General features: G+C 45.2%; 1 protein-coding gene and 1 pseudogene across 1 annotated transcript; one reads left to right on the top strand and one right to left on the bottom strand.

The window, feature by feature from the left end:
• The first annotated feature begins 175 nt into the window (after window positions 1-175).
• Window positions 176-23,146, top strand: USP16 (ubiquitin specific peptidase 16). Its single transcript, XM_073668335.1, has 18 exons — window positions 176-489; window positions 4,172-4,242; window positions 7,923-8,092; window positions 9,153-9,256; window positions 9,468-9,577; window positions 10,683-10,873; window positions 11,098-11,190; window positions 11,972-12,138; window positions 12,388-12,475; window positions 13,294-13,375; window positions 13,693-13,784; window positions 14,533-14,589; window positions 16,036-16,209; window positions 17,153-17,873; window positions 17,952-18,046; window positions 21,054-21,140; window positions 22,084-22,240; window positions 22,771-23,146. The coding sequence occupies exons 2-18, from the start codon at window positions 4,191-4,193 to the stop codon at window positions 22,893-22,895; spliced, it is 2,565 nt and encodes an 854-aa protein (XP_073524436.1). The 5' UTR covers window positions 176-489; window positions 4,172-4,190; the 3' UTR covers window positions 22,896-23,146.
• Window positions 23,147-25,494: 2,348 nt separating this feature from the next.
• On the bottom strand, window positions 25,495-25,670 carry LOC141255740 (U2 spliceosomal RNA; annotated as a pseudogene).
• Between the last annotated feature and the right edge of the window lie 373 nt (window positions 25,671-26,043).

The following is a 26,043-nucleotide window of genomic DNA, read 5'->3' as shown; positions in this document are numbered from 1 at the left end:
GATCCGGCTTCTTTAGTGTAATTGGTTGTTTTACCTGTCTGTCGAATTTCTAACCAATGACCAAGCAGTTCCTGCTTTATACGTCATCTGACGCATCTGCACGTTTTATCCTAAGAGAACAAACTAGATTAAAGTCCTAAATGCCGCCATGTTGCCGTAGAATATTACTTACAAGGTTTCATTTGTTGATCTCCAAGTTAATGGCCGACCCAATTATTTCTTCGCCACACAAATGGAGACATAAAGTTTGCCACATACTACAATTTATTTTCTCTGGATTTCACACTGAACTGCCAAGCTAAGCACGGAGAGAAAGCCGGTAACGTGTAGAAGGATCGACGGGAGACAGCACAGCGGCGACACGTGGGGAGAGCTGACAGGGCGCGGCCGCACTGCGCATGCGCCAGATCTAATACTCCTGTACTTTATGGCATCGCTGCCAGATGTTGTGTGAGAGCTGTGGCCATATGCTGGGACCTAAGTGCTGAGGTAGGTGGCAGCGTCCGCTGAGGGCTGTCAGTACAGGCAGAGACATGCACAGACTGCAGTAATGTAGGGAGCAATGCGCCTAATGTGGAGGCGCGGTGCAAAAGGGGCGAATTCCTGTGTATCCGGATCTGCGCTGGAGAATTCCCCATCGCTTTACTCCTATTTGTAGTTATCACCATGTTTAGGATATATTTGCACATGTTGGTAGCGGTGCAGAAGGAAAGCGCCACCATATTGGGGAAAAAGTAAAACCGCAACACACTGTGAACCCTGAGCTGCTGCAGAAGTGAGAAACGGGGCCAACATGTCAGTCACCGGCGCCTCAGGGCTAACGTATCAGCCACTGTGGGGCCAACATGTCAGTCACCGGCGCCTCAGGGCTAACGTATCAGCCACTGTGGGGGCCAACATGTCAGTCACCGGCGCCTCAGGGCTAACGTATCAGCCACTGTGGGGGCCAACATGTCAGTCACCGGCGCCTCAGGGCTAACGTATCAGCCACTGTGGGGGCCAACATGTCAGTCACCGGCGCCTCAGGGCTAACGTATCAGCCACTGTGGGGGCCAACATGTCAGTCACCGGCGCCTCAGGGCTAACGTATCAGCCACTGTGGGGGCCAACATGTCAGTCACCGGCGCCTCAGGGCTAACGTATCAGCCACTGTGGGGGCCAACATGTCAGTCACCGGCGCCTCAGGGCTAACGTATCAGCCACTGTGGGGGCCAACATGTCAGTCACCGGCGCCTCAGGGCTAACGTATCAGCCACTGTGGGGGCCAACATGTCAGTCACCGGCGCCTCAGGGCTAACGTATCAGCCACTGTGGGGGCCAACATGTCAGTCACCGGCGCCTCAGGGCTAACGTATCAGCCACTGTGGGGGCCAACATGTCAGTCACCGGCGCCTCAGGGCTAACGTATCAGCCACTGTGGGGGCCAACATGTCAGTCACCGGCGCCTCAGGGCTAACGTATCAGCCACTGTGGGGGCCAACATGTCAGTCACCGGCGCCTCAGGGCTAACGTATCAGCCACTGTGGGGGCCAACATGTCAGTCACCGGCGCCTCAGGGCTAACGTATCAGCCACTGTGGGGGCCAACATGTCAGTCACCGGCGCCTCAGGGCTAACGTATCAGCCACTGTGGGGGCCAACATGTCAGTCACCGGCGCCTCAGGGCTAACGTATCAGCCACTGTGGGGGCCAACATGTCAGTCACCGGCGCCTCAGGGCTAACGTATCAGCCACTGTGGGGGCCAACATGTCAGTCACCGGCGCCTCAGGGCTAACGTATCAGCCACTGTGGGGGCCAACATGTCAGTCACCGGCGCCTCAGGGCTAACGTATCAGCCACTGTGGGGGCCAACATGTCAGTCACCGGCGCCTCAGGGCTAACGTATCAGCCACTGTGGGGGCCAACATGTCAGTCACCGGCGCCTCAGGGCTAACGTATCAGCCACTGTGGGGGCCAACATGTCAGTCACCGGCGCCTCAGGGCTAACGTATCAGCCACTGTGGGGGCCAACATGTCAGTCACCGGCGCCTCAGGGCTAACGTATCAGCCACTGTGGGGGCCAACATGTCAGTCACCGGCGCCTCAGGGCTAACGTATCAGCCACTGTGGGGGCCAACATGTCAGTCACCGGCGCCTCAGGGCTAACGTATCAGCCACTGTGGGGGCCAACATGTCAGTCACCGGCGCCTCAGGGCTAACGTATCAGCCACTGTGGGGGCCAACATGTCAGTCACCGGCGCCTCAGGGCTAACGTATCAGCCACTGTGGGGGCCAACATGTCAGTCACCGGCGCCTCAGGGCTAACGTATCAGCCACTGTGGGGGCCAACATGTCAGTCACCGGCGCCTCAGGGCTAACGTATCAGCCACTGTGGGGGCCAACATGTCAGTCACCGGCGCCTCAGGGCTAACGTATCAGCCACTGTGGGGGCCAACATGTCAGTCACCGGCGCCTCAGGGCTAACGTATCAGCCACTGTGGGGGCCAACATGTCAGTCACCGGCGCCTCAGGGCTAACGTATCAGCCACTGTGGGGGCCAACATGTCAGTCACCGGCGCCTCAGGGCTAACGTATCAGCCACTGTGGGGGCCAACATGTCAGTCACCGGCGCCTCAGGGCTAACGTATCAGCCACTGTGGGGGCCAACATGTCAGTCACCGGCGCCTCAGGGCTAACGTATCAGCCACTGTGGGGGCCAACATGTCAGTCACCGGCGCCTCAGGGCTAACGTATCAGCCACTGTGGGGGCCAACATGTCAGTCACCGGCGCCTCAGGGCTAACGTATCAGCCACTGTGGGGGCCAACATGTCAGTCACCGGCGCCTCAGGGCTAACGTATCAGCCACTGTGGGGGCCAACATGTCAGTCACCGGCGCCTCAGGGCTAACGTATCAGCCACTGTGGGGGCCAACATGTCAGTCACCGGCGCCTCAGGGCTAACGTATCAGCCACTGTGGGGCCAACATGTCAGCCGCCGCCTCTGGGCCGACGGGTGGGTCGGTCGGTCGGTCCCGCTGCCGTCTCTGGGCCGACGTGTCAGCCGCCTCAGGATCACCGGTTAACCCCTCACTTTCCCAACAACTTTTTTTTTTTTTATACAGTTTTGAATGCCCCCCATTTATTTTACCGTTAATGTACTGAAAAAGGGATAAAAGTGAGGAGAAACTAGAACCCCCTTCCCTAATTTCTGCCATTTTTTTGGTTTCGTTGTGCTGACGACCTGGAAATGTGATTGTTCAGGTCAATACAGATGCTGCGATACCAAACTTCTGCAGTCATTATTATTTTAGTGGTTTAAAAGAAGGCCCTTATTTATTTTTTTAAAACAAAATACGATCTTTGGTTTTTGTCGATGGTGTATTTTCTGTAACTTATTTTTCCGCTGAGGGCTGTTGTGTGTTTTTTTTTTTTTTTTTTGCATGGTGAGCTGTGATTTTTATTGGTATTATTTTGAGGCACATAAAGCATTTCAATAAATATATGCTGGAGTCTCCCGACTCTAGCATATATTTCTATGAGGCTATCACTCTCAGGGCGGGAGAACTGCAGCCGATCCCTACATTGTGATCTGAGACTGGTGAAGATGTCGGAAAAGTAGTGTAAAAAAAAAATAAATAAACATCCGTGTGACTATTTTAGAGCTTTGAGTTTTGCGTTAAAAAAAAAAATCACAAATAAGTTGAACACACATCCCATGCAACTTGCATTGAAGTCTACAGCGAGCAATTCGATTTATGATCAACGACAAGAAAATCCAACACATTTATAACGAGGACTAAAAAAAAAAAAAAGGGAAAAATGGTGCTAAAGTCGTAATCAGTTTGGAGCAAAAAAAAAAAGCTGAAAAAAACTTAAAAAATTCCATCTATCCTAATAAACAATACGCCATTCTCCTCTGATGACACACATTCCCTATTAAGCGTTTTTTTTTTAATAGGGGTGAAAAAAAAAAAAAGTTCAGCGTTACCGGGCACAGACGTATATGGCCGAGCCGCCATTCCTGTGTCTACAGTAATGGAATCCGAGTGTCAGAAGCAGGTAATTAGCGGAGATCTCGCTGGATCAAACATGGACGGCTGTATTCTGAGAACCATACGTCGTGTCCTGGATGAGCCGATAACGCTGATAATACACTAAAGGAGGATCTGACTTCACTTTATTGCTTTTCCAGGGTGAATTAAAGTAGGAAAATGGCAAAGAAGAAAGGAAAGAACCTCCCTGTGCAGGAGTCTGCGGAGACAGGTAGGAATAAAGCCGTGCTAAGCCGCTGCCATCAACTCTTTTCTCCATAGAATTATGATCTTACACGCAGCTATAAACTGCGCTAAAAAATATCCCATGATTCACACAATAGGTGGCTTCTGATGACCTGTTCCCTTTAAGGTTATGTCCACACATAGAAGATGTCGCTGCAGCAAAATCCACACTTGTCACATCCGTATTTTGTTGCCAATTTGCGGCAGATTTCACAGTTTCCTTTGCAAATAGAGAACTTTATGATAAGTTCTGCCTGGTTTCGCACAGACTTCTTCAGCAGTACAAGTGCATCTCACTAAATTAGAATATCATCAAAAAGTTAATTTATTTCAGTTCTTCAATACAAAAAGTGAAACTCTTATATAGAGTCATTACACACAGAGTGATCTATTTCAAGTGTTTATTTCTCCTTATGTTGATGATTATGGCTTACAGCCATTGAAAACACAAAAGTTATTATCTCAGTAAATTAGAATAATTAACAAAAAACACCTACAAAGGCTTCCTACACGTTTAAAAAGGTCCCTTAGTCTGTTTCAGTAGGCTCCACAATCATGGGGAAGACTGCTGACTTGACAGATGTCCAGAAGGCAGTCACTGACACACTGCACAAGGTCCCAGAGTCTGGAGGAAGAGTGGAGAGGCCACAATCCAAGCTGCTGGAGGTCTAGTGTGAAGTTTCCACAATCAGTGATGGTTTGGGGAGCCATGTCATCTGCTGGTGTAGGTCCACTGTGTTTTATCAAGACCAAAGTCAGCGCAGCCGTCTACCAGGAAATTTTAGAGCACTTCATGCTTCCCTCTGCCGACAAGCTTTTTGGAGATGGAAATGTCATTCTCCAGCAGGACTTGGCCCCTGTCCACACGGCCAAAAGTACCAATACCTGGTTTACACACAACAGTATCACTGTGCTTGATTGGCAGCAAACTCGCCTGACCTTAACCCCATAGAGAATCTATTATAGAGAATCTATGGGGTACTGTCAAGAGGAAGATGAGACACCAGACCCAACAATGCAGACGAGCTGAAGGCTGCTATCAAAGCCACCTGGGCTTCCATAACCCCTCAGCAGCCACAGGCTGATCCCTCCATGCCGCATTGATGCAGTAATTGATGCAAAAGGAGCCCGACCAAGTATTGAGGGCATTTACTGACCATACATTTCAGTAGGCCAACATTTCGGATTTTAAAAACATTTTTCAAGCTGTTATAAAGTATTCTAATTTACTGAGATAATGACTTTTGTGTTTTCATTGGCTGTAAGCCATAATCATCAACATTAACAGAAATAAACACTTGGAATAGATCACTCTGTGTGTAATGACTATATACACTGCTCAAAAAAATAAAGGGAACACTCATAACACATCCTAGATCTGAATGAATGAAATATTCTCATTGAATACTTTGTTCTGTACAAAGTTGAATGTGCTGACAACAAAATCACACAAAAATCATCAATGGAAATCAAATTTATTAACCAATGGAAGCCTGGATTTGGAGTCACCCCCCAAAATTAAAGTGGAAAAACACACTACAGGCTGATCCAACTTTGATGTAATGTCCTTAAAACAAGTCAAAATGAGGCTCAGTATTGTGTGTGGCCTCCACGTGCCTGTATGACCTCCCTACAACGCCTGGGCATGCTCCTGATGAGGCTGAGTATTGTGTGTGGCCTCCACGTGCCTGTATGACCTCCCTACAACACCTGGGCATGCTCCTGATGAGGCTCAGTATTGTGTGTGGCCTCCACGTGCCTGTATGACCTCCCTACAACGCCTGGGCATGCTCCTGATGAGGCTGAGTATTGTGTGTGGCCTCCACATGCCTGTATGACCTCCCTACAACGCCTGGGCATGCTCCTGATGAGGCTCAGTATTGTGTGTGGCCTCCACGTGCCTGTATGACCTCCCTACAACGCCTGGGCATGCTCCTGATGAGGTTGCGGATGGTCTCCTGTAGGGATCTCCTCCCAGACCTGGACCAAAGCATCCTCCAACTCATGTACAGTCTGTGGTGCAACGTGACGTTGGTGGATGGAGCGAGACATGACAATCGGATTCAGGTCTGGGGAACGGGCGGGCCAGTCCATAGCTTCAATGCCTTCATCTTGCAGGACCTGCTGACACACTCCAGCCACATGAGGTCTGGCATTGTCCTGCATTTGGAGGAACCCAGGTCCAACCGCACCAGCATATGGTCTCACAAGAGGTCTGAGGATCTCATCTCGGTACCTAATGGCAGTCAGGCTACCTCTGGCGAGGACATGGAGGGCTGTGCGGCCCTCCAAAGAAATGCCACCCCACACCATTACTGACCCACTGCCAAACCGGTCATGCTGAAGGATGTTGCAGGCAGCAGATCACTCTCCACGGCGTCTCCAGACTCTGTCACGTCTGTCACATGTGCTCAGTGTGAACCTGCTTTCATCTGTGAGGAGCACAGGGCGCCAGTGGCGACTTTGCCAATCATGGTGTTCTGTGGCAAATGCCAAGCGTCCTGCATGGTGTTGGGCTGTGAGCACAACCCCCATCTGTGGACGTCGGGCCCTCCTACCACCCTCGGTTTCTAACCGTTTGTGCAGACACATGCACATTTGTGGCCTGCTGGAGGTCATTTTGCAGGGCTCTGGCAGTGCTCCTCCTGTTCCTCCTTGCACAAAGGAGGAGGTAGCGGTCCTGCTGCTGGGTTGTTGCCCTCCTACGGCCCCCCTCCACGTCTCCTGGTGTACTGGCCTGTCTCCTGGTAGCGCCTCCAGCCTCTGGACACTATGCTGACAGACACAGCAAACCTTCTTGTCACAGTTCGCATTGATGTGCAATTCTGGATGAACTGCACTACCTGAGCAACTTCTGTGGGTTGTACTGTAGACACCGCCTCATGCTACTGTACCTCTAGGGGTGAGAGCAATGGCAAAATGACCAAAAGAACAGCCAAAAAGGATGAGAACAGAGAAATGGTCTGTGGTCACCACCTGCAGAACCGCTCCTTTATAGGGGGTATCTTGCTAATGGTCTATCATTTCTACCTGTTGTCTGTTCCTTTTGCACAACAGCAGGATAAATTGATTCACAATCAGTGTTGCTTCATAACTGTACAGGTAGATTTCACAGAAGTGTTATTGACTTGGAGTTACATTGTGTTCCCTTTATTTTTTTGAGCAGTATATGAGTTTCACTTTTTGTATTGAAGACTGAAAAAAAAAAATAACTTTTTGATGATATTCTAATTTAGTGAGATTGGTTGAAATCTCCGAGTTACTCTGCTGGTTTTCTTCTCGTAAATCTGTCTGAAAAAAAACCCTCCCTGTCTGAGGAAGGACTATACTTACCTGCACAAGCAGCAGATTTGTTGCAGATTTTTGCTGCACTATTCCCTAACGATTGAATTTGTGAGCGAAATCAGAGCTGAATCTGTCACGTAACATGTCGCACAATTTGTGGATTTTAAAAACTTTTTGTGCATGGAAAATGTCTGCAACATGTTGCTGAGATTATAGAATAATCATCTGCTCGGCACACACTGTATTCCTCTGCCGATTTTTTTTCCACTTAGCTAATCCATTGCAAAATTGCTGCATGTGTCCAAAATTTGGTGTGAACACAGCGTAAGGCTCCCTGCCCCCCCGTGGACCTTGGGTCTTCACTAAAGATTTGTCTTTCAGGACCAACGTGCAGACATATCCGGAAAGGAGTGGAGGAAGGAGCGGTGAAGAGGGCGCTGGTCAATGTGGAGTGGAACGTCTGTCAGGACTGCCATACAGACTACCAGGAGAAGGCCAGCTCCGAGGAAGAGGACGATGCGGTCTGGATCTGCCTGAAGTGCGGCCACAGGGTGCGATTTTCCAGGGTTCACGGGGAGTTTCCAGCTTTAGGCTGTCGCTTGTTTTACCAGTCTAGATAGTAGGATCTGTGCATTTTTACTGTCTGATACCCCCCTTTAATCCTAATAATGGGGGGTCTCCACACTCTTACCAGAATTTTTCATCTGCAGATCTGAAGTATTACAGGCTGGCCACCCCACTAAATGGGCAACCATGGCCGGGCCGGGTCTGCTCTTCTCCGCTCTACTCCCTACTTTTTAAAGGTTTTTTTCCACTATCCCCTGGCTGCAGTTAAACCTGTTCTTTTACTCACCCTCCCCAGGTCCAGCTCTGCTGTTACCCCTTGTGTCTGATATTGTCTGCACGTCGACAGCGCTGCAGCCGATCCCCCCGAGCTCAGCAGCTCTAAGGACCTCGTGCCGTCAACTCGGGCAGAACTGCTGAGCTCAGTTGTTCAGGTGACTTCAACACTGCAGACAATTACAGACACCAGGAGCAGTGGAGGGAACTCGGCGTTGGACCCGGGGAGGGTGAACAAAGCATTTTTTTTTTAAAACAAAGTGCTCTTGTGGAGAGGGATTTTCCTAAACCATCAAACCTCTTTAAGGTGTCTGAGCAGAACGGCGCTTTCTGCGGTGAACCGATGGGACCCGATCCACAGGAGCAAACCCCCCCAGAAACCCAGACTTTATATGTCTGATATGTGCAATATCAGTACATTCATCTATATCACAAAATCCTCCATGTTGTCTTGCCTTTCTCTGTTTGGTGCAAGATGGGGCTGAAAACTTTGAGGGTACATTGCAGACCCTCCGGTGCCGGTTTATAGATCTGACGCGGCTGCATTCACGCAAACATATTTTCAACCTGTAGAAAAAAAACAATGTTATTCAATTAAGTGTTTTTTTTCCCCAAATCTGCAAGCACCCAGTGTTTCAGGTCTCCTTTTTTTTTTTTTTTTTTTTTCCATTTGATGGCTAATGGAAACCTTGTAGTGTGCACAGGTCACCTAGGACGTATGTAACGGGACCCCGGCTGTATATGAACGTCACATTTCTGTCCTTCTCGCAGGGCTGCGGCAGATACTCAGAGCAGAAGCACGCACTAAACCATTACAACACCCCCAGGTCCGAGCCGCACTGTCTGGTGCTCAGTGTCAGAGACTGGAATGTATGGTGAGAATCCAAAGATCAACAGCTGCAGTGTAAAGCATGGAGGAGAAATAAAATGACTAATTTAGAACTAATAAAAAAAGAGAGAAATTTGTATAGATTCCAACCCGTGAGAAATAAGCTGTGATGCTGAACGAGAAGCGACCAAACATTGGATAGAAGAACGAGCAGCTTCCGGCTCCTGATATTTGTTCCTTTTCCCATTTTCTGGAAGGTGCTACCTGTGCGATGGCGAAGTCGACCACAACTGCTCCGGGCGGCTCCGACAGCTGGTGGAATATATCCAGAAAAAGTCCAAGTCTAACGTCCGCGCCGGAGATAAAGGTTTGTGGACGTGCGAGGCTTCCGTGTGCATCGTCAAATATCACTGACATCGGATCGGGCAGCATGCTGGGAGTTGTAGTTCTGAAATAGCCAGAGAACCAACTCTAAATGACATCTAGATGGCAAAATAGGGCCCCGTCCAGGAGCTTGATCTTCATCTCATAGAATATTCAATTACTCATATTTGGTATCGCCTCGTTCAGAATCGTCTGATCTATCAACTGCTTAAAAAGAATTAATCCGATTGGTAAACGGCATAACAAGAAAAGAAATCAAAACGCAAGAATTATATATTTTTTTGGTTGCGGCAACATTGCAATAAAATGCAATAACGGGCGATCAAAACATCGTATCTATACCAAAATAATATCAATAAAGACAGCAGCTCGGCACGCAAAAAATAAGCCCTCACCCGGTCCCAGATCCCAAAAAATGGAGATGTTAGGGGTCTCAGAAAATGGTGTCTTTTTTTTTTTTTTTTTTCACCACTTAAATAACAAAAGAACCTATACATGTTTAGTGTCTACAAACTCATAATGACCTGGAGAATCATAATGGCAGGTCCGTTTTAGCATTTAGTGAACGTGGTAAAAAAAAAAAAGTCCAAAAAACAATTGTGGAATTGCACTTTTTTTGCAATTTCACTGCACTTTAATTTTTTTCCCCGTTTTCCAGTACACGATATGGTAAAATAAATGGTGTCATTCAAAATTACAACTCGTCACTCAAAAAGTAAACCCTCACCCCCTCCTGCCCAAGAGCTGTGGTATGATCAGACCATGTTCCTGCATGGTTAGACACAGCCATTACTGGGGGGTTTGGAGGTGCGGGATTAGAAGTGTGGTAAAATTGTGAGAAAAAAACGAACTTTTTTTTTTTTTTTTTAAATTACCCTTTTTTACGACGTTGATTAATCAGTAGTAATGACCCGACAACTTGATTCATGGTGTCAGTATGACTACGATGAGGCCAAACTTTTTCTTAATACTTTTCTAGAACGTGATGATTATTGATGTTTGGTGCACATTATCCTGATTCTGCAGGGTTTTATTGGATCAGTCTTTTCCTCCTCTTTGTGTATTTTTTTCTGTTTTCTTTATTGAAGGTGAATCGGACCAAGTTATAAGCAATACCGATAACACAGAGGAGAAGGAAACTCCTCAAACAGGCGAAGACTCCACAAAGTCCACCGCCAAAGTGGAAAAAACAGTCGGCACCCGGAGCGAGAGCAAGGAGGTCACCGTTAAAGGGCTCAGTAACTTGGGGAACACCTGCTTCTTCAACGCTGTCATGCAGGTAAGAATGTATAGAAATCCAACATCTCTAGTGTCGACAGGCGGCCTCCATGATGTCGCTCAGAGCGAAAAAAAATGACTTGTGTTCTGGGGGGAGCAGACTGTGCACGATTTATACATTGGGCCCCTGTATGCAGTATCACATTGTCGGAGTTTTGTCTGGACTGTTCTCATTATCACCAAAAATAATGAGTGATTTTTATTTTTTTTTTCTTCTCATTTAAGAACTTGTCACAGACGCCCGCGTTACGAGAACTTCTAAATGACGTGAAACTTCCAGGGAGAATTGTGACTGTACAAGTGCCCGATACCCAGCCTGTGAGTGTGCTTTTATTTATTTTTATTTCGCCAGTCTTTCATTCATTTTCTTCTTTTTTTTTTTTATTCCCATGTGTCCTCTCTTGTGATCTGGTCTTGGTTGATCCTATGAGTTGGGACTTTTAGATTAATTTCCCACAATAAGTATTTAATGCGTATTTGTTTTTTTTTTATTCCTGCTACTAATAAAAAAAAAAAAAAAAAAAACATAGTGTATTACAGTTCCCGAAAAATGTATGGGATTGATATAATCCTCATGCCCACCGTGCTTATTTTTTTATTTTTATGCTGCGGAAACAGACCGGCGTTGTTTTTTTTGGGTTTTTTATCCGTTTCTCTACATATGTATTTTATTAGCAGATTTTTTCTTTCCCTGTAGACTTGAATCAGATCTGGAATATTTGCAGATGAAAGAAAAAAAAAAATTGCTTCTGCAGTCTATATGCAATTAAAACCCGCATGTAATCCGCACATGATGACTTTATCCAAAAAAACATTTTCATGATAATTCAGTTATTGAGCAACTAAAAAATTTCCAAAACAATGTTTTATAACATAAAACATGACATAAGAGACACAATCCATAGCAAGAAATAAAAAGCAATAAAAAAGCCGTAAGTAACTTTAATTAGCTAGTTGGTGCAGAAAATGCTACAGCATCGAAAACTCACCAAATACTCATTGCGGAAACTTGGCCTTCGTATAAGCCAAATTAACAGAACAAGAATGGTGGCGGTCAGCGTTTTTTGTACCTGACATGGTGGACATCTTGTACTTTCAGGCTTACCGAGAGGTGACGCTGGAGCAGCAGCCGGGACCCCGAGAGGTGACGCTGGAGCAGCAGCCGGGACCCCTGACTTTGGCCATGTGGCAGTTTCTGACTGAGATGCAAGAGACTAAAAAAGGGGTAGTGACCCCTAAAGAGCTCTTCTCTCAGGTCTGTAAAAAGTGAGTATGCACCAGGAAACCTATGCAACGACGGCGGCTCTTTAAATTCCACAACTGGATGATTTTGACTCTTCCTAAAGAAATTGGAATGGGGCTTTCATGAGACCTGGAATGGTATTGAAATCTTTTTTTATTTTTATTTTGTATATGCGTTTAAGAAGAATGAAGTATAACACTGAGCTCGACTAGATTTTAGCCATTTGTTAGCTTTCTTTATATGGCCCTGTAGGAATTATGTTGTGCTTTCAGGGCAGTGCGGTTCAGAGGCTACCAGCAGCAGGATAGCCAGGAGCTGCTCCGCTACCTCCTAGATGGGATGAGAGGAGAAGAAATCCAGGTATCCAATCAAATCCGTCTTACCAGATCCACAATGCTGCATGCCACCACTATAGTAAAATACTTTTGGTAGAAGTCCTATCTCTTACCTCCCCTCCTGGGGACCATTCACTTGTTCTAAATTTGCAAATAAGATTTCGGCGTGAATTGCTTGCGGAAACCTGCATCAAAACTATTCGCACCCCACTGTGAGCGCCCTGTTCACATACATCGGGAAAAAATCTGCTTCCATCCTGTTCTATACTGTGGCCAAAATCATCCATGAGAAGAACGGCCATGCTCGGCCTTCTCGGAAAAGCTGCAGAGGATCCCACAGCGCAGCACCTGCACATCTCAATGTCCAGTTTGGGCCGCGGATCCAGTTATATGCAAATCAACCCGCGTGCATACCAACCGCACCGTCCGACCGCGGGCTGCCGGATTTGAGGTGTGTAAGTGTTGTGCTCAGACACTTGCACACCCCCAAATGAAAGTGGCAGCCCCCAGTGGCTGAAATATAAAATAATTTAAAAAAAAAACTATTAAAGTTGTACATTTAATTGTGTTAAATATAATTGATTATAGAATTATTAATGCAAAATTAAAAATCGCTGCACCTTTCCTTTAATTTTGTTCCTCTCTGGTCAGCACTTGAACAAGCATTATTTGCTGTACAATAGACTACCTCTCCGTGCTGCACAGACTTGTTTTAGGGCTTTTACTCAGTTAGTACAAATGGGTAAAAAAAAAAAAAAAGTGTGGTGTAAAAATGTTTGAGTTATTTGTATAGGGGGAGGATTGCATTATCTGTGTCCTCACACGTATACTCAAATGTTACAGAGAGTCTCTGCGGCACTTTCCAAGGCATTAACTGAAGATTCAGACAACATGGATGAGGAGGAAGTTAAAAAGCTCGTTAAAGGTACATCCGACATTCACAAATGGCCGAATTTGGCTCCATGCATCACAGTGGGGCTGTTTCTGCAGCATGTGCTCCGATCACTGCAAGCCACATGTGTATATAAATGGGTCCGTGATAAACAACTGTGAAACTTACATGTGAATATTCTGTTCTGGATCTGCGGGGATCACTCCTACCATGAAGCCGCATTACTTGGAAGATGCAGGAGTCCGATGAGCTGGGAGACAGCCCTGTGTGTTAAAACTCCAAAAATTGGGGACACATTCAGTCTGAATGCTGGTTTGTGGATATGAACCTTTCTCATGTCTTTTGTTTAGAATGTGAGAAAAGAAGAGTTATCCCCACTTTTGTGGATCGCTTATTTGGAGGCGAGCTAACAAGTACGATAATGTGTGAGACTTGCTGCACGGTAAGTTCATTGCACTTCCGCTATATGTTTTATAGCTCACACTCATAAATCCCCCCCACATAATGCAAACTAAGTTGGGATGAGTTTTTACACTCTTAAGGATATGTGCACCCTGAGTAGTTTTGCTTAACAATAATGTAAACCTTTAAGGTTTGTGCTTAGAGGTTTTTTTTTTTTTTTTGAGGCGGTCAAAGATGAGACGCTTTCTAATGGAAACTGCTTGAGTAAATGCTCCTTCTTTGGGAGGAGTTTTTGTCTCTTCTCTCAGTTGAGTGACAAATAAAACTTGGAAATACACTGCTAAAAAAAAAATTGGAGAAGTTGCTTTTATTTTCCCCAGAACTGAAATAGTTGAAAAGCACCGGGTCATTATGTATCAGTGCAACCGATGCTGCCAGATAGCGCCATAGACAGTTTAATGTGTGATATAAATGTTCCCTCCATTTAATTTTTTTGAGCATTATTTTTCATCCTAATACATAGTGTATAATAGACTTACCTGATTTTGTTTGAGAAGGAGAGGAGAAAATGGTGGATCTCCTGGGAAACAGATAAATTAATACAGTCTGTATTGTAACACGAGACTGAATAGGATCAATGCAGAGGGAGTACTAATAAAAAAAACAAACAAACCCTACTCAGTACTATCTTTGTCGTCTTTGTTTCTCTTCAGTCCTGTCTCTTCCTGATGTCAGGATATCAGTACATCAAATAAAAAATACATATATATATTTTTTGTCTCTTCAAGGTATCCTTGGTCCATGAGCCTTTTCTTGACCTGTCTCTTCCTGTGCTGGATGATACGGTGAGAACAGTTAACTTGCAGGTCCTGTAATGGGCACGTCACTCACGCCACATTTTTATTGGCTTTTCTAAAATGAATGACAAAAGGGGGACGTAAGTAATAACCTCTAGGTGGCAGAGTATGATCAATATAGAAGGAGAAGAGCTGTGAGAATAAAGTAGCCATAGATCGGACACCTGGAGCAATAAAGGCCATGACTACTAGCTTGGACTACCAATGGGAAAGAAAAATGTTGCTGCTGACTGGGGAGGTTCGCTACAGTCGTGGTGAAAAGTTTTGAGACTGACACAGTTTGGTTTTCAGAGTTTGCTTCTTCCGTGGTTTTATATCTTTTCGTCAGATATTTCTATGGTTACTGAAGTACAATTATAAGTATTTCACAAGTTGTTAAACTTGATGTATTGTCAATAAAAAAAAGTTTGTGAAGACTCAATATTTACAGTGCTGACCCTTATTATTCAAAACTTTTGGCCTACCCCCCTGGCAGCTGGTTTCTGGGCCAAATCCTGCCTGATGACCCATTCTTGTCTCATCAGTGCTTGGAGGTTTACTAGTTCTGTGATTTTGTTTGTCCACCCGCTTTTTGAGGATTAACCAAAGATTCTTATGGGATTGAGATCTGGAGAATTTTCTGACCATGGACCCCAAAATTTAAATGTTTTGTGTCTCCATCATGCTGGAAAAAAACATTGTTAATCACAATATTGCTCCTGGATGGTTGGGAGAAGTTGCTCTTGGAGGAGGTTTAGATCCTATTCCTTAATGTTCTTAAGCAACATTGTGAGTGGGCCTCCTCCATGAATGAGAAGCCCCCACACATGAATGGTCTGAGGATGCCTTACTGTTAGCAGACACAGGGCTCATGGCAGCGTCACCTTTTCTTTTCCGGACAATCCTCCTTTTTCCAGATGTCCCAAACAGTCTGAAGGGGCTTCATCACAGAAAATAACCTTCTCTCGACCTCTGCTATCCAATCCCTGTACTTCCTGCAGAATATTAGTCTGTCCTTGATGGTTTTTCTTTGAGAGAAATTACTTATTTTTTCTTTTTTTTTTTGACACCAGGCCGCCTCAAAAAGCCTTCACCTCACTGTGCTTTCAGATGCACGGACTCCTGCCTGCTGCCATCCTTGGGCAAGCTCTGCACTGGTGTTTATATACTGTAGCTGAGTCCTCTTTAGGAGACGGTCCTGGTCCTTGTTGGTAGATCCTTTTGTAGCAGGGCTGAAATTCAGTGGAAATGGGTTTTTTTGATTTTTCATGGCAAGGAATGACTATGCAATTTGTTTTCACTCTTCATAGCAATCTAAAATTAATGTCAATTGCAGCTATAGAAGGCAGAAAACTTTGACTTTGTAAAAAAAAAAAAAAAAATCTCAAAACTTTTAGATATGACTGTAGTTCTTCTGGACACTAGAATATAATGCTCATTATTTTCAATTTTCAGCCCCCAAAGAAGAATAACCTCAAAACATCAAAGAATGTCCGTGAACAGAAGAATGAGGATGATGACGATAATGATGACGACAACGGTTATGTGAAAGACAGAAACGACTCGGCGTCCGGACCAAGCAAACACCTTCAAAAGAAAGCAAAGAAGCAAGCGAAAAAGCAGGCAAAGGTGAGCAATGTGAATGTATTGTGAAAATAATATGACCCCCATAGGACATGGCCTGAAAACTCTGCCTAATATGGTCTGAAAGTCCATTTTTATGCAAAATCACCAGATACAGACATTGAGGAGACGGTAATGATGTCTTGGCTGACGATCAGGGTCTTTTCGAAAAACATTACATAAATCAATAGTACAAGCGAATATAAGAAACTTTGTAATATATCTGATCTGAGAAGTCTGCTTTTATTTCTCTACTTTTGAGTCACTTGTTTTCTACCCTTCCAACCCGGCCCCTTGAACTCATCATTCACTTTGAAAAAAACAACTCAAATCTGTCTTGCTCAGGACCAGACAAATACTTGCTCACTGAGAGATCAAATTACAGTTGCCTATTGAAGGCTATTAAGAGATGATGGAACACACACACAATGCAGCTTTCCTATTAAGTGTTTATCTCACCCCAGAGCTGGATTCACAGTTATACTGCTCAGTATTACTGTGTAAAGTCCTCCAGAACATACTGCATAGAGACAGGGGGGGGCAAGAATCCCTGATGTCTGTCTGTGCTGTGTATGGGAGACATCATAGCAGTTACACTCCACCCACTAGCTCAGAGACAACTGAAAATTAGATGTAGAGGAAAACTGGCAAAAAATGCAGGAGGCTAGTCATGTAAGTGGTGCTTATCCTCATGGGGTCTTTCAAGTGTCCACCGATGGGTGATGTTGGATTTTATCATTTCCAGTGTATGGCAGGTAAGGTGCATTAGTAGGACCAGGCCCTATATTTATAGAATTACCTGTGGATGTCCCTTGAATGTCTACCCCTTTAATTATTTGGATGTCTCAATTTGGGGACTTGACCCTCCTAACCTTGTCTACAGGAGGGTCAAATTTTTTATTTTTTTTTTTGCTTGATCATGTTATTGTATTGTATTACAATCTTGCAGAATCATCGACGACAACAGAAATTGCAGGGGAAGACACTGCTGTTGACGGATCTTAATGCTGGCCAGGAAGAGGAGGAGGATGAGGAAGACGTCATCTCTGACAATAACACATTAGATAATAACGCCGGGTCTCGGGTCGAGCCCTCAGATGGTGATGTCTCCTTAAGTGTGAAAGATGAAGCTGCTATGGAGCGGAGTGAGGATCCTTTAGAAGGGAACAATAAAACCTGCAGAAATAATGTAGAACTGGAGAACCTGAGTGACGGCGCGGGGGGTCAGAATGACGGTCACATCGAAACAAGTTCTGAGAATTCAGAAGATAAGTGCGATTCAGGCAGTAAAACCACCGAGGATCAGGTGAACATGTATGATGGGGAGGCTCAGTACGACGTGACGCAGAGACCCCAAGCGGAAGAAGACACCAATCGGCTGACGGAAAGCATAAACCGGCTAAATCTGAGCTCTGGCCTCGAACCCAATGAGATAAAGATTGAGATAATAGATGACAGCCTGAGCACACAGGTCTACGAGGTAGTGAACGATGACCCCAAAACGGCGTTTTGCACCCTCTCGGACAGAAAGAAGCTGCAGTTGGAAGACTGGTCTGTCCTGGCGTGCCTCGATCATTTCACCCGCAAGGAGAGCCTGGCCGGCAGTAACCAGCTGCTTTGTACCACGTGCACTCAAAGACAGGCCAAGACTGTGAAAAATAACACTAAAGGTAAGAACTGTGGCTGGATATCTCTAATGTTCTAATATTTCACTGACATTTGATGTAATTTTTTTTTTTTTTTTTAAGGTGATAAAAAGTTCGTATACACCAATGCCAAAAAGCAGATGCTGGTGTCTGTTCCTCCTCCTATCCTGACACTGCACTTAAAGAGATTTCAGCAGGTACAAATGTCCTAAGACTACAGAGACCCTCCTTTAAAACCTAAAAGGTCACCTTTGACAGAATGATTTTGACCCATTTTTATTGTGGGAGTGTCGTTTACTGTAATATAGGTTGGATGTGAGCTGTTTGTGTATCCAAGCTGCTGCTCATATATCAGCACAGCTTCTATCCTGCAATTAGTTATTCTTGATGAGCTTTCTTCCTTATCTGAAGGCTGTTTTCTCTGAGACATAGCGGAACATTATCTCAGGGAGGACACAGCTCCGTAATATGAGTAGTTGGCCATGAATTAGAGGCTCTTTGGGATAGTTCTTGGTCACTACACGCTCTAAGGAGCTGTGCTACTCGGTGCTCTGTAGCTCTGGGATTCACGCATCCTCCAATTTGATATTGATGGCATTTTTTAAGTAAAGGTCATTAATATTAAAGTCCCTGAAAACCCTTTTATTGAGAATTTCTGTTAAAGGGAACCTGACAGCTGAGGCATGCCGTCCGATCCAGTGCTTAAAAAGCTGCCAAGATGCAGACGATTTGCTTCTTTACATATCCCAACCACAAATATCATTTCCAATGATCCTAAAAGAATTTGATAGGTTTGGATCAGTCAGTAATTTTAAAGTCAATTTCTCTAAAACCGAAGCCTTGAATATATCTATTCCACAGACTGAAATCTCACAAGTTATGACCAAATTTCCATTTAAATGGCAGAGAGAATCATTGAAATATTTAGGGGTCCATATTCCCTCGGACCCTACTAAATTATTGGAGCTCAACCATCAAGCTTTATTGCACAGAACATATAGAGATTTATTGAAATATGGCAAACTGAAGCGATCTTGGTTTGGAAGAATGAATGCCATCAAAATGGATTTATTACCTCGTTTTTTTTTTTTTGTACATTTTTCAAACCGTTCCGACCTCTCCACCTCATAGCTTCTTTCACAAACGAAGGTCCGCTTTAATCAAATTAATTTTGGGAAAGATTAAACCCCGCATAAACAGAAGGGTTCTCTCTCAACACAAATCATTAAGAGGAGCAGACTTTCCTAATTTATACAGGTACTTTTCAGTCTTCCGCCCTGCCGAGGATCCTAGATTGGCACTTTCATGCAGACTCTAAATAATGGGTGGGGGTGGAACAGGAGGGCTCAGAAGTCCCTTTACGACATCTACCATGGTGCCAGGAAGACTTGGTGACCTTGGCCAAATGCGATCTAACTAGGGAAACACTTAGAACATGGCACTCTCTGAGGATTGAGAGGTTTCCAGGTAGAACTTATTGGCCCACTCACATCAATATTTTATAACCCTTCCTTTCTACCCGGATATTTGCGCGGATCTTTCCTCGGTCGAAGGGCAGTGGAGGACACCCGATTGTTTCAGATTTTGGAAAACAGCATGATACCTACATTTATATCTTAACAAACAAAATCCCCAAATGTTAAAATCCAGTGGTTCGAATATTTGCAAATGCGATCCTTTCTAGCAGCGCACAGTCCTAACGCAAATTCATTCTCTAACTACACCTTCATTGAAAACGTGTTCCTTCAGGAAAGTGGTGGGACTCACGCGATCTCTGATATATGAGGGATTGGGCAGGGAGCAGGGAACGGAGAAACTGGCATTTCAGCCAGCATGGGAGAGGGATTTGGGGGTTAGTTTATCCCCTCTTGAGTGGGCAAAAGGGTTCTAGCTTACTAATGCTGGGACTGCACAAGAGAAGAACTATAAAATACCTACACGATGGTTTCTCTACCCATCCAAACTACATGCAATGTTCCCTACAGTTTCGGAAACATGTTGGAGATGTGAAAGTGAAGTGGGTCCTATGATTCGTATATGGTGGGAGTGTTCTAGAATTAAACCATTTTGGGAGAAGGTATTTGATAATTACCAACGTATCCCAGGTAACGAGTATTGGGGTCTCCTCAAGTAGCCCTTCTGTCAATCCTCCCTTCCTCAATAGATGTACAAAAGAAGGATTTACTTCGATTTTACTTAACAGCGGCATGGACGGTAATTCCACAGTTTTGGAAACTTAAAGACCCCCTTCACATATTAGATTGGTACAAGGAAATGGTGAATCTATGTAGAATGGAAGAACTGTCTGCAGAATGTAATGGAACCAATGATAAATTAGAGGGGTTCGGAGCGGATGGATTCTGTTCCAGGACTCGCCTGATTTTCATACCCGGTTCTATTAGTTTCAACAGATACATGTGCTTGTGTTCATAATCAGTCACACAGGTATAAGGACCCCCTCTCCCTCTCCCTCTCGTCTTTTCTTCTCTTTTCTCCTTCCTTTTGTTTTTTCTTCTTATATGGCCTTTTCAGATACAATATAGAAATTGCCTCAACATATCATCCTCTTCTAAACATATTGTTCAATACAATTAAGTGACCCCATTTTGAACTTTGGACATTTTTTTTATGTCTATTTTGTTTTCTTCAAAGTCGAATACAATACAATATATTTTTCTTGATCTGCAAAATGATTAATAATTAATGTTTAATTGATTTTTAGTTCATGTTTAATAAAACAGATTGAATATAAAAGCTGCAGGGACCAGTCTTGTCCGTGCCGGCATCGTCTCGCCCGCTCCCTTTTGAGTGACAGGTCTCTCCCTGCATGCATGTATAGGGTGAGACCTGTCATCGTGGGTGGGGAGATGCCGCCAAGGACCCGCCTGCCTGTCTAGTCTCCCGTGTTGCTCGGTCCGCAGCGACTTTTAAAGTCATGGATGTGTCCGCTGTCCGGTTCCCTTTAAGTCTAATCACACAGAATAATGGAAAACGTCTTCGCCTCCTCTTTCAGTTCTCGCCCGATGTAAGATCTCTGCTTGCTGTAAGTGAATTGAAACCTTCTTTACTTCCAAGGACTCTGATCCTTTCCTGCTCATGTCTTGATCACACAGGCCTCGTCTAGGAAACTTAATACAGGGGACTCCGGATACAAATTTTTAGACTTATCTGGTAAAATTTGAATTTTTTATTTTTTTTTTGTAGAACGGTTTTAATCTGCATAAACTGAACAAACATATCAAGTTTCCTGAGGTGATAGACCTGGCTCCATTCTGTAACGCCAAGTGTAAGGTAAGGGTTGGGGGGGGGCATTACAATACACTGCGAGGTAAATGCTGCCCCCTCTTCTAGAACAGGGAGCGGACTAACATGACCGCAGGATCAGACTGCACAGGGGCTGTGTACACAAACGGGAGAATGTATTAAGACTATTTTCAGAATTTTTTTTTTTTTTTTTGTCATTGATGGCATTGGGGAACGGGGCACGAGGTATTCTGTTCAACCCCTCTTAACGGCGTGGCTGTTAAAGCCGAGGTTCTGGGATCTAAGGGTCGGTCAGAATAGGCCGAGCCTCAACCTGCCAAGGATAACCACCGTACCTGGGTTTTTTTCTGTGTCTACACTGATGTGATTTTTGACTTGCAATAAAATCCATTTTTTGTTGAAAACATTAGGGGACACAGCCTCCAGCTCCCATCTGCTTCCCTAGTGTCCAGAGAGAGGATATAGCTTTATTTGGTCCCCCCCCCCTATTGTCAGCCCCCAATGTATTCAACAAGAAGTGGATTTTACGGTAAGTACAAAAATCGATTGGTTCCTTGGATCATGGGCTGACTTCTACCCATAACGAGCAGCAGTTAACTGCCTTTTTACATGGAATGATACAAGCCTTGTAGGGATCTGTAATACGATGGTTTGGTCCTTGTATAGGTCCCTGCTTACATGGAGCCATGTGGCTATTATTTTATTTTTTTTAAGGGCTGTGAAAAGTAAATCAACCTTTGCTGATCCTGTAAATGCAGATTTAAACTATTGGCTTATGTAAAAGGGGGATTCTAAAGCAACCTGGTGGTCAGACCTATACTGATCGATGAAGGTTACTGGTCCAAAAAAAAAAAAACCAAAACCCTTTTTTGGGATCACAGCACAACGCTGGGAACTGACGATACTCCGATGTTGCAGCCAGTCGGCCCATGATGGGGATACTGATCTGTGTGTGTTGCCTGCCCCCCAGACTATCTGTGATGGTGACTGCAGACTGCTGTACGCGTTGTACGGGGTGATTGAGCACAGCGGCACCATGCGTTCTGGACACTACACTGCCTACGTGAAATCTCGAACTCCAAATCCTAACCTGTCCGAGCTGGTCGTTCGGGGATCGTTTCCTGAAGGTAAGAGGCACAATCTCCTGAACTTCTTGAGGTTTTGTCTATTAGGATCGCCATTAGTAGCTCCTTTTGTCATGAACTTAGAACGTCTCCTCCCTGCAGTAGAAATATGGGGGAATCTATCATCTGAGACACCGATACACTGAGGTGATGGCTGCAAATAGATGTCGGCACAATGCAAGTGAATGGAGCCAGCGATGTGCTCAATATTGGATATAGACCCCCGGCTGGGTGTGCAGAATGGCCATATAACCCGCCATGATGTAATAGTATGTCATGGAGCAGGAAGGGGTTAATGTATGTGGTGTGCAGCTCCAGCTCACTTGCATTTTATTTATTACTGTCTCACAGGAGTTGCAAGTTCCCAAATTGCACATTAAGTTGCGACTTGTCCTTGTGCAACCAAAACGGGAGCGCTTCCTATTTATCATGGTCTGTATTGGACAGGAGTAAATCAGTTGCCTGTGGCCGGATGCTCATCTCACCATAAACTTATTGTAAAGTCTTTTATCTATTTGCTTTCTTATTTGCAGAATCTAACGCAGAACCCAGTAACGGCCACTGGTACCACATCAGCGACAGCCACGTGCAGGCCGTGCCACTAAGCAAAGTGCTGACCTCTCAGGCCTACCTCCTCTTCTACGAGAGGATACTGTGAGGCCAGCCCAGGGCTCCGCTCTCATGCACTCACATGCCAAGGAATATTTATTTTACATGAGCTTTTTCAGATTACTCACCAGGATCGGACGGTGCAAACAATGGCAGCCGCGTCCTTCGTGTATAGGCAACGGCTGCTTTCAGAGCTGATAAAGTGTTAAATATGTACATAAGAGCACAAGCATAGCCGTTATATTCTGACACAGGGGTGTCAGTACTTATGCAATAAATGATATACAGTTCCTTCTATAATGCATTTTGTATGTATGAAATGTGTTGGTGATGCCAGCGCCTGCTATTGACCGGTTTAAGAAAAAAACCCAGTAACAAAACAACTAACTGGTTACTTGATGAAAAAGCCTTCCTTAAAAATAACAACAAAAAACAACACGTTATTTGGAAGAAATGTCTGCTGTCCTTTACCATTTTGCTGGTCAGTAGCCAATGTCACAGTGGAGACGCACATGGAGGAATGGAGAATATTGTGGTGGTATAAGAAAGGATTGTGATTTCATGGGTCTAGTCTGTGCCACTAGGAGGGTGAGTAAAGGGTGGGCTTTACAGCTGCTCCGCAGACGCCAGCAAGCTGTGTTTTAGCCTCGTGTCCATAGGAGGCATCCATCTCGGGTTTTCTTTCCTAGCGCGGTGGTGTGGCAGTCACCCATCCTAGGGGTAGACATCATGCACTCCACAAAAGTGGTTGCCAGATCTAAGCCACTTCCCAGCAACGTCCTGAGAGGCCACCGTGGAAGGATTAATATAATTCACATTCCTGTGGAGATATATTTGTGTGTATATTTTATGTATAATTGTGTGCACCGATCCTGGAGGTACTGCAATACCAGGTGAATGCATGGAGGGGACAGAGCAAGCTCTTTTCATTAGGGAGCACATAAGCATGGGTGTATGCTGCTGCTACCAGGCAACAAAAAAATAAAGTTAGCTCCTCCTCAGTAGTATACACCCAGTGCCCGGAGCAGTTTTAGCTTAGCGTCAGTAAGAAGTGGACACGAGTCTTCCACTAGAACCATATCGACCTTGGGTTTTGTCGTTTTTTTTTTCCAGTAACTTTTTCCCCTTTCTTTTTTCAGAAGGTTCCACAATTCAGCAGCTGTTCTCCAACACTTCTGCAGTCGCCTACACTCAAATCCTCCCCTTTCTTCCTGCCTTCTAGCATGGAGGTAGTCTACCATATCTTACAGTCTCCTCTTGGAAACTTCTATATCTGTTTCCAGATCCCTCTTCTTGCTATTTCAATTTGACCATTCCAGTTTCATGGCCCGTTTGCAAAATGCAGCATCCAAGCTCCGGTTCCTACAATCACTGTGTAAGTAGGGAAAGCCTTTTATTTTCCCCTTCCTCCCTATTTATGGGACCTTGTGTCTAGTTTGTTCCTCAGCTTCCTAGGGGCAGGTTTCTACTTTCCTTTCAAGGAAACAAATTTTTCTGTTTCATTTGTTCGGGTTTTCTTGTGAGGTGTGCACGCTTACTAAGTCTCTAGCGGCCTCCTGTGTGCCTTGGAGGGGTCGGGGGGCACTGCATCCGGTGTTGAATACTACAGTGCTCTTTCTTCAATTTCTTTTTTAGTAATCTTCACTCCGTTCCCTTCCTTCTTGTCCTATTGGTCTCTTGGATTTATTGTAATCGGACAGAGTGCGTCTCAGCTCTCCATCTGTCAAGAATAGCTGCTTCAGATGCTCAGATTCCCTGTTTGCATCTGGAGAGTCCTCATAATTGTCTTAGCGATCTGTCCAATACCAACATGCGTCCAGACTCTATCACTTCGTTCCTGCTCTCTACATTTGGGCCAAGGGGTTCCTGCACTTTTCATCATCAGCTCTAGGCTTTTTTCTCAGTTATGTTATTTTTTTTTACCTTCCGGGTTCTATAGAATGCTCACTTGCTGCACCAGCCCTTTTTTCCTTAATTGCTTCTGGGTGAGTTTTTTTTCTCTCCCCCCTCCTTCTGTTACCAGGTGCGCTGCACACCACGTCACCTGATGTGGTACCGGTCGAAAACAGCACTCAGTGACATCAGGCTGCGCCCTTGACTTCCTGCAGTGAGGTGCGCAGCAGCCTAACCACAGAGGGGAGACCCGGAAGCCGCATTGCATGATGCCGGAGCTGCCAAATCCCAGACAGGGGTGCTGCTCAACAGCCTGTACACCAACTACGGTGCCAGCCCCCAGACAGGGGTGCTGCTCAACAGCCTGTACACCAACTACGGTGCCAGCCCCCAGACAGGGGTGCTGCTCAACAGCCTGTACACCAACTACGGTGCCAGCCCCCAGACAGGGGTGCTGCTCAACAGCCTGTACACCAACTACGGTGCCAGCCCCCAGACAGGGGTGCTGCTCAACAGCCTGTACACCAACTACGGTGCCAGCCCCCAGACAGGGGTGCTGCTCAACAGCCTGTACACCAACTACGGTGCCAGCCCCCTTGGGCACACCATAGTCAGAGTCCTAAGCCAGCCAGGACAGGGACATTCAACCCCGCCAGCAGTAATCTTTAACATGTAAGCCTGCCCAAGGTTCCCCATCAAGGACAGGAAGCCAACAGACGGGAGAGCCACCCTTTTAAGCTTGTAGGTTTCCTGTCCTTGGTGGGCAGAACCTCGCTCGTCGTGGTGCTGCCATGATCGACCGATAAATCTTAATTTTCCATCTCCCTGTTCTAAAAATCCATTTAATATATGGTCCCAAGGTAAGGGATATATCAGATATTAAACTGATAAGATACTACACTTGTTCCTCCTTTTTAACCCTAGAACGCATGACCATAAAAATCTTTTTCACATACCTGTGGCCTTTTAGGCCCATGTGCAAATAACATGGAATAACTCAAACAAAAATGACAAACAACTATATACCTGAGGAATACCTAGAGTTTCAAAATTCTAACTAAAGTAATCTTGCAGAAAATAGAAAACAATTAACAGGGCGGGCCTGCGAGGCCCCAGGTATGCGTTCTAGGGTTAAACCACTTGCTTTCTGTCCCATTTGGGTCAGTTTTTCTTTGCACCCAATACCATCTTATATGGCCTCTTATGCTGCTGACAGTCCATAATATTTCTTTGCTTCCGGGCCTCCTGCTTTGACATCTGTGTCGCCCAGCGGAGACCCCGACAGATCAAGACTGCGGCTTCAG

This window comes from Phyllobates terribilis, unplaced genomic scaffold, assembly GCF_046119375.1.
Source record: "Phyllobates terribilis strain yellow unplaced genomic scaffold, ASM4611937v1 Scaffold_2__4_contigs__length_985480577, whole genome shotgun sequence".
In the NCBI taxonomy this organism is placed as follows: Eukaryota; Metazoa; Chordata; class Amphibia; order Anura; family Dendrobatidae; genus Phyllobates; species Phyllobates terribilis.
Note: the sequence above shows the minus strand (reverse complement) of the source record. Positions and strands in the feature narration are given on the sequence as shown.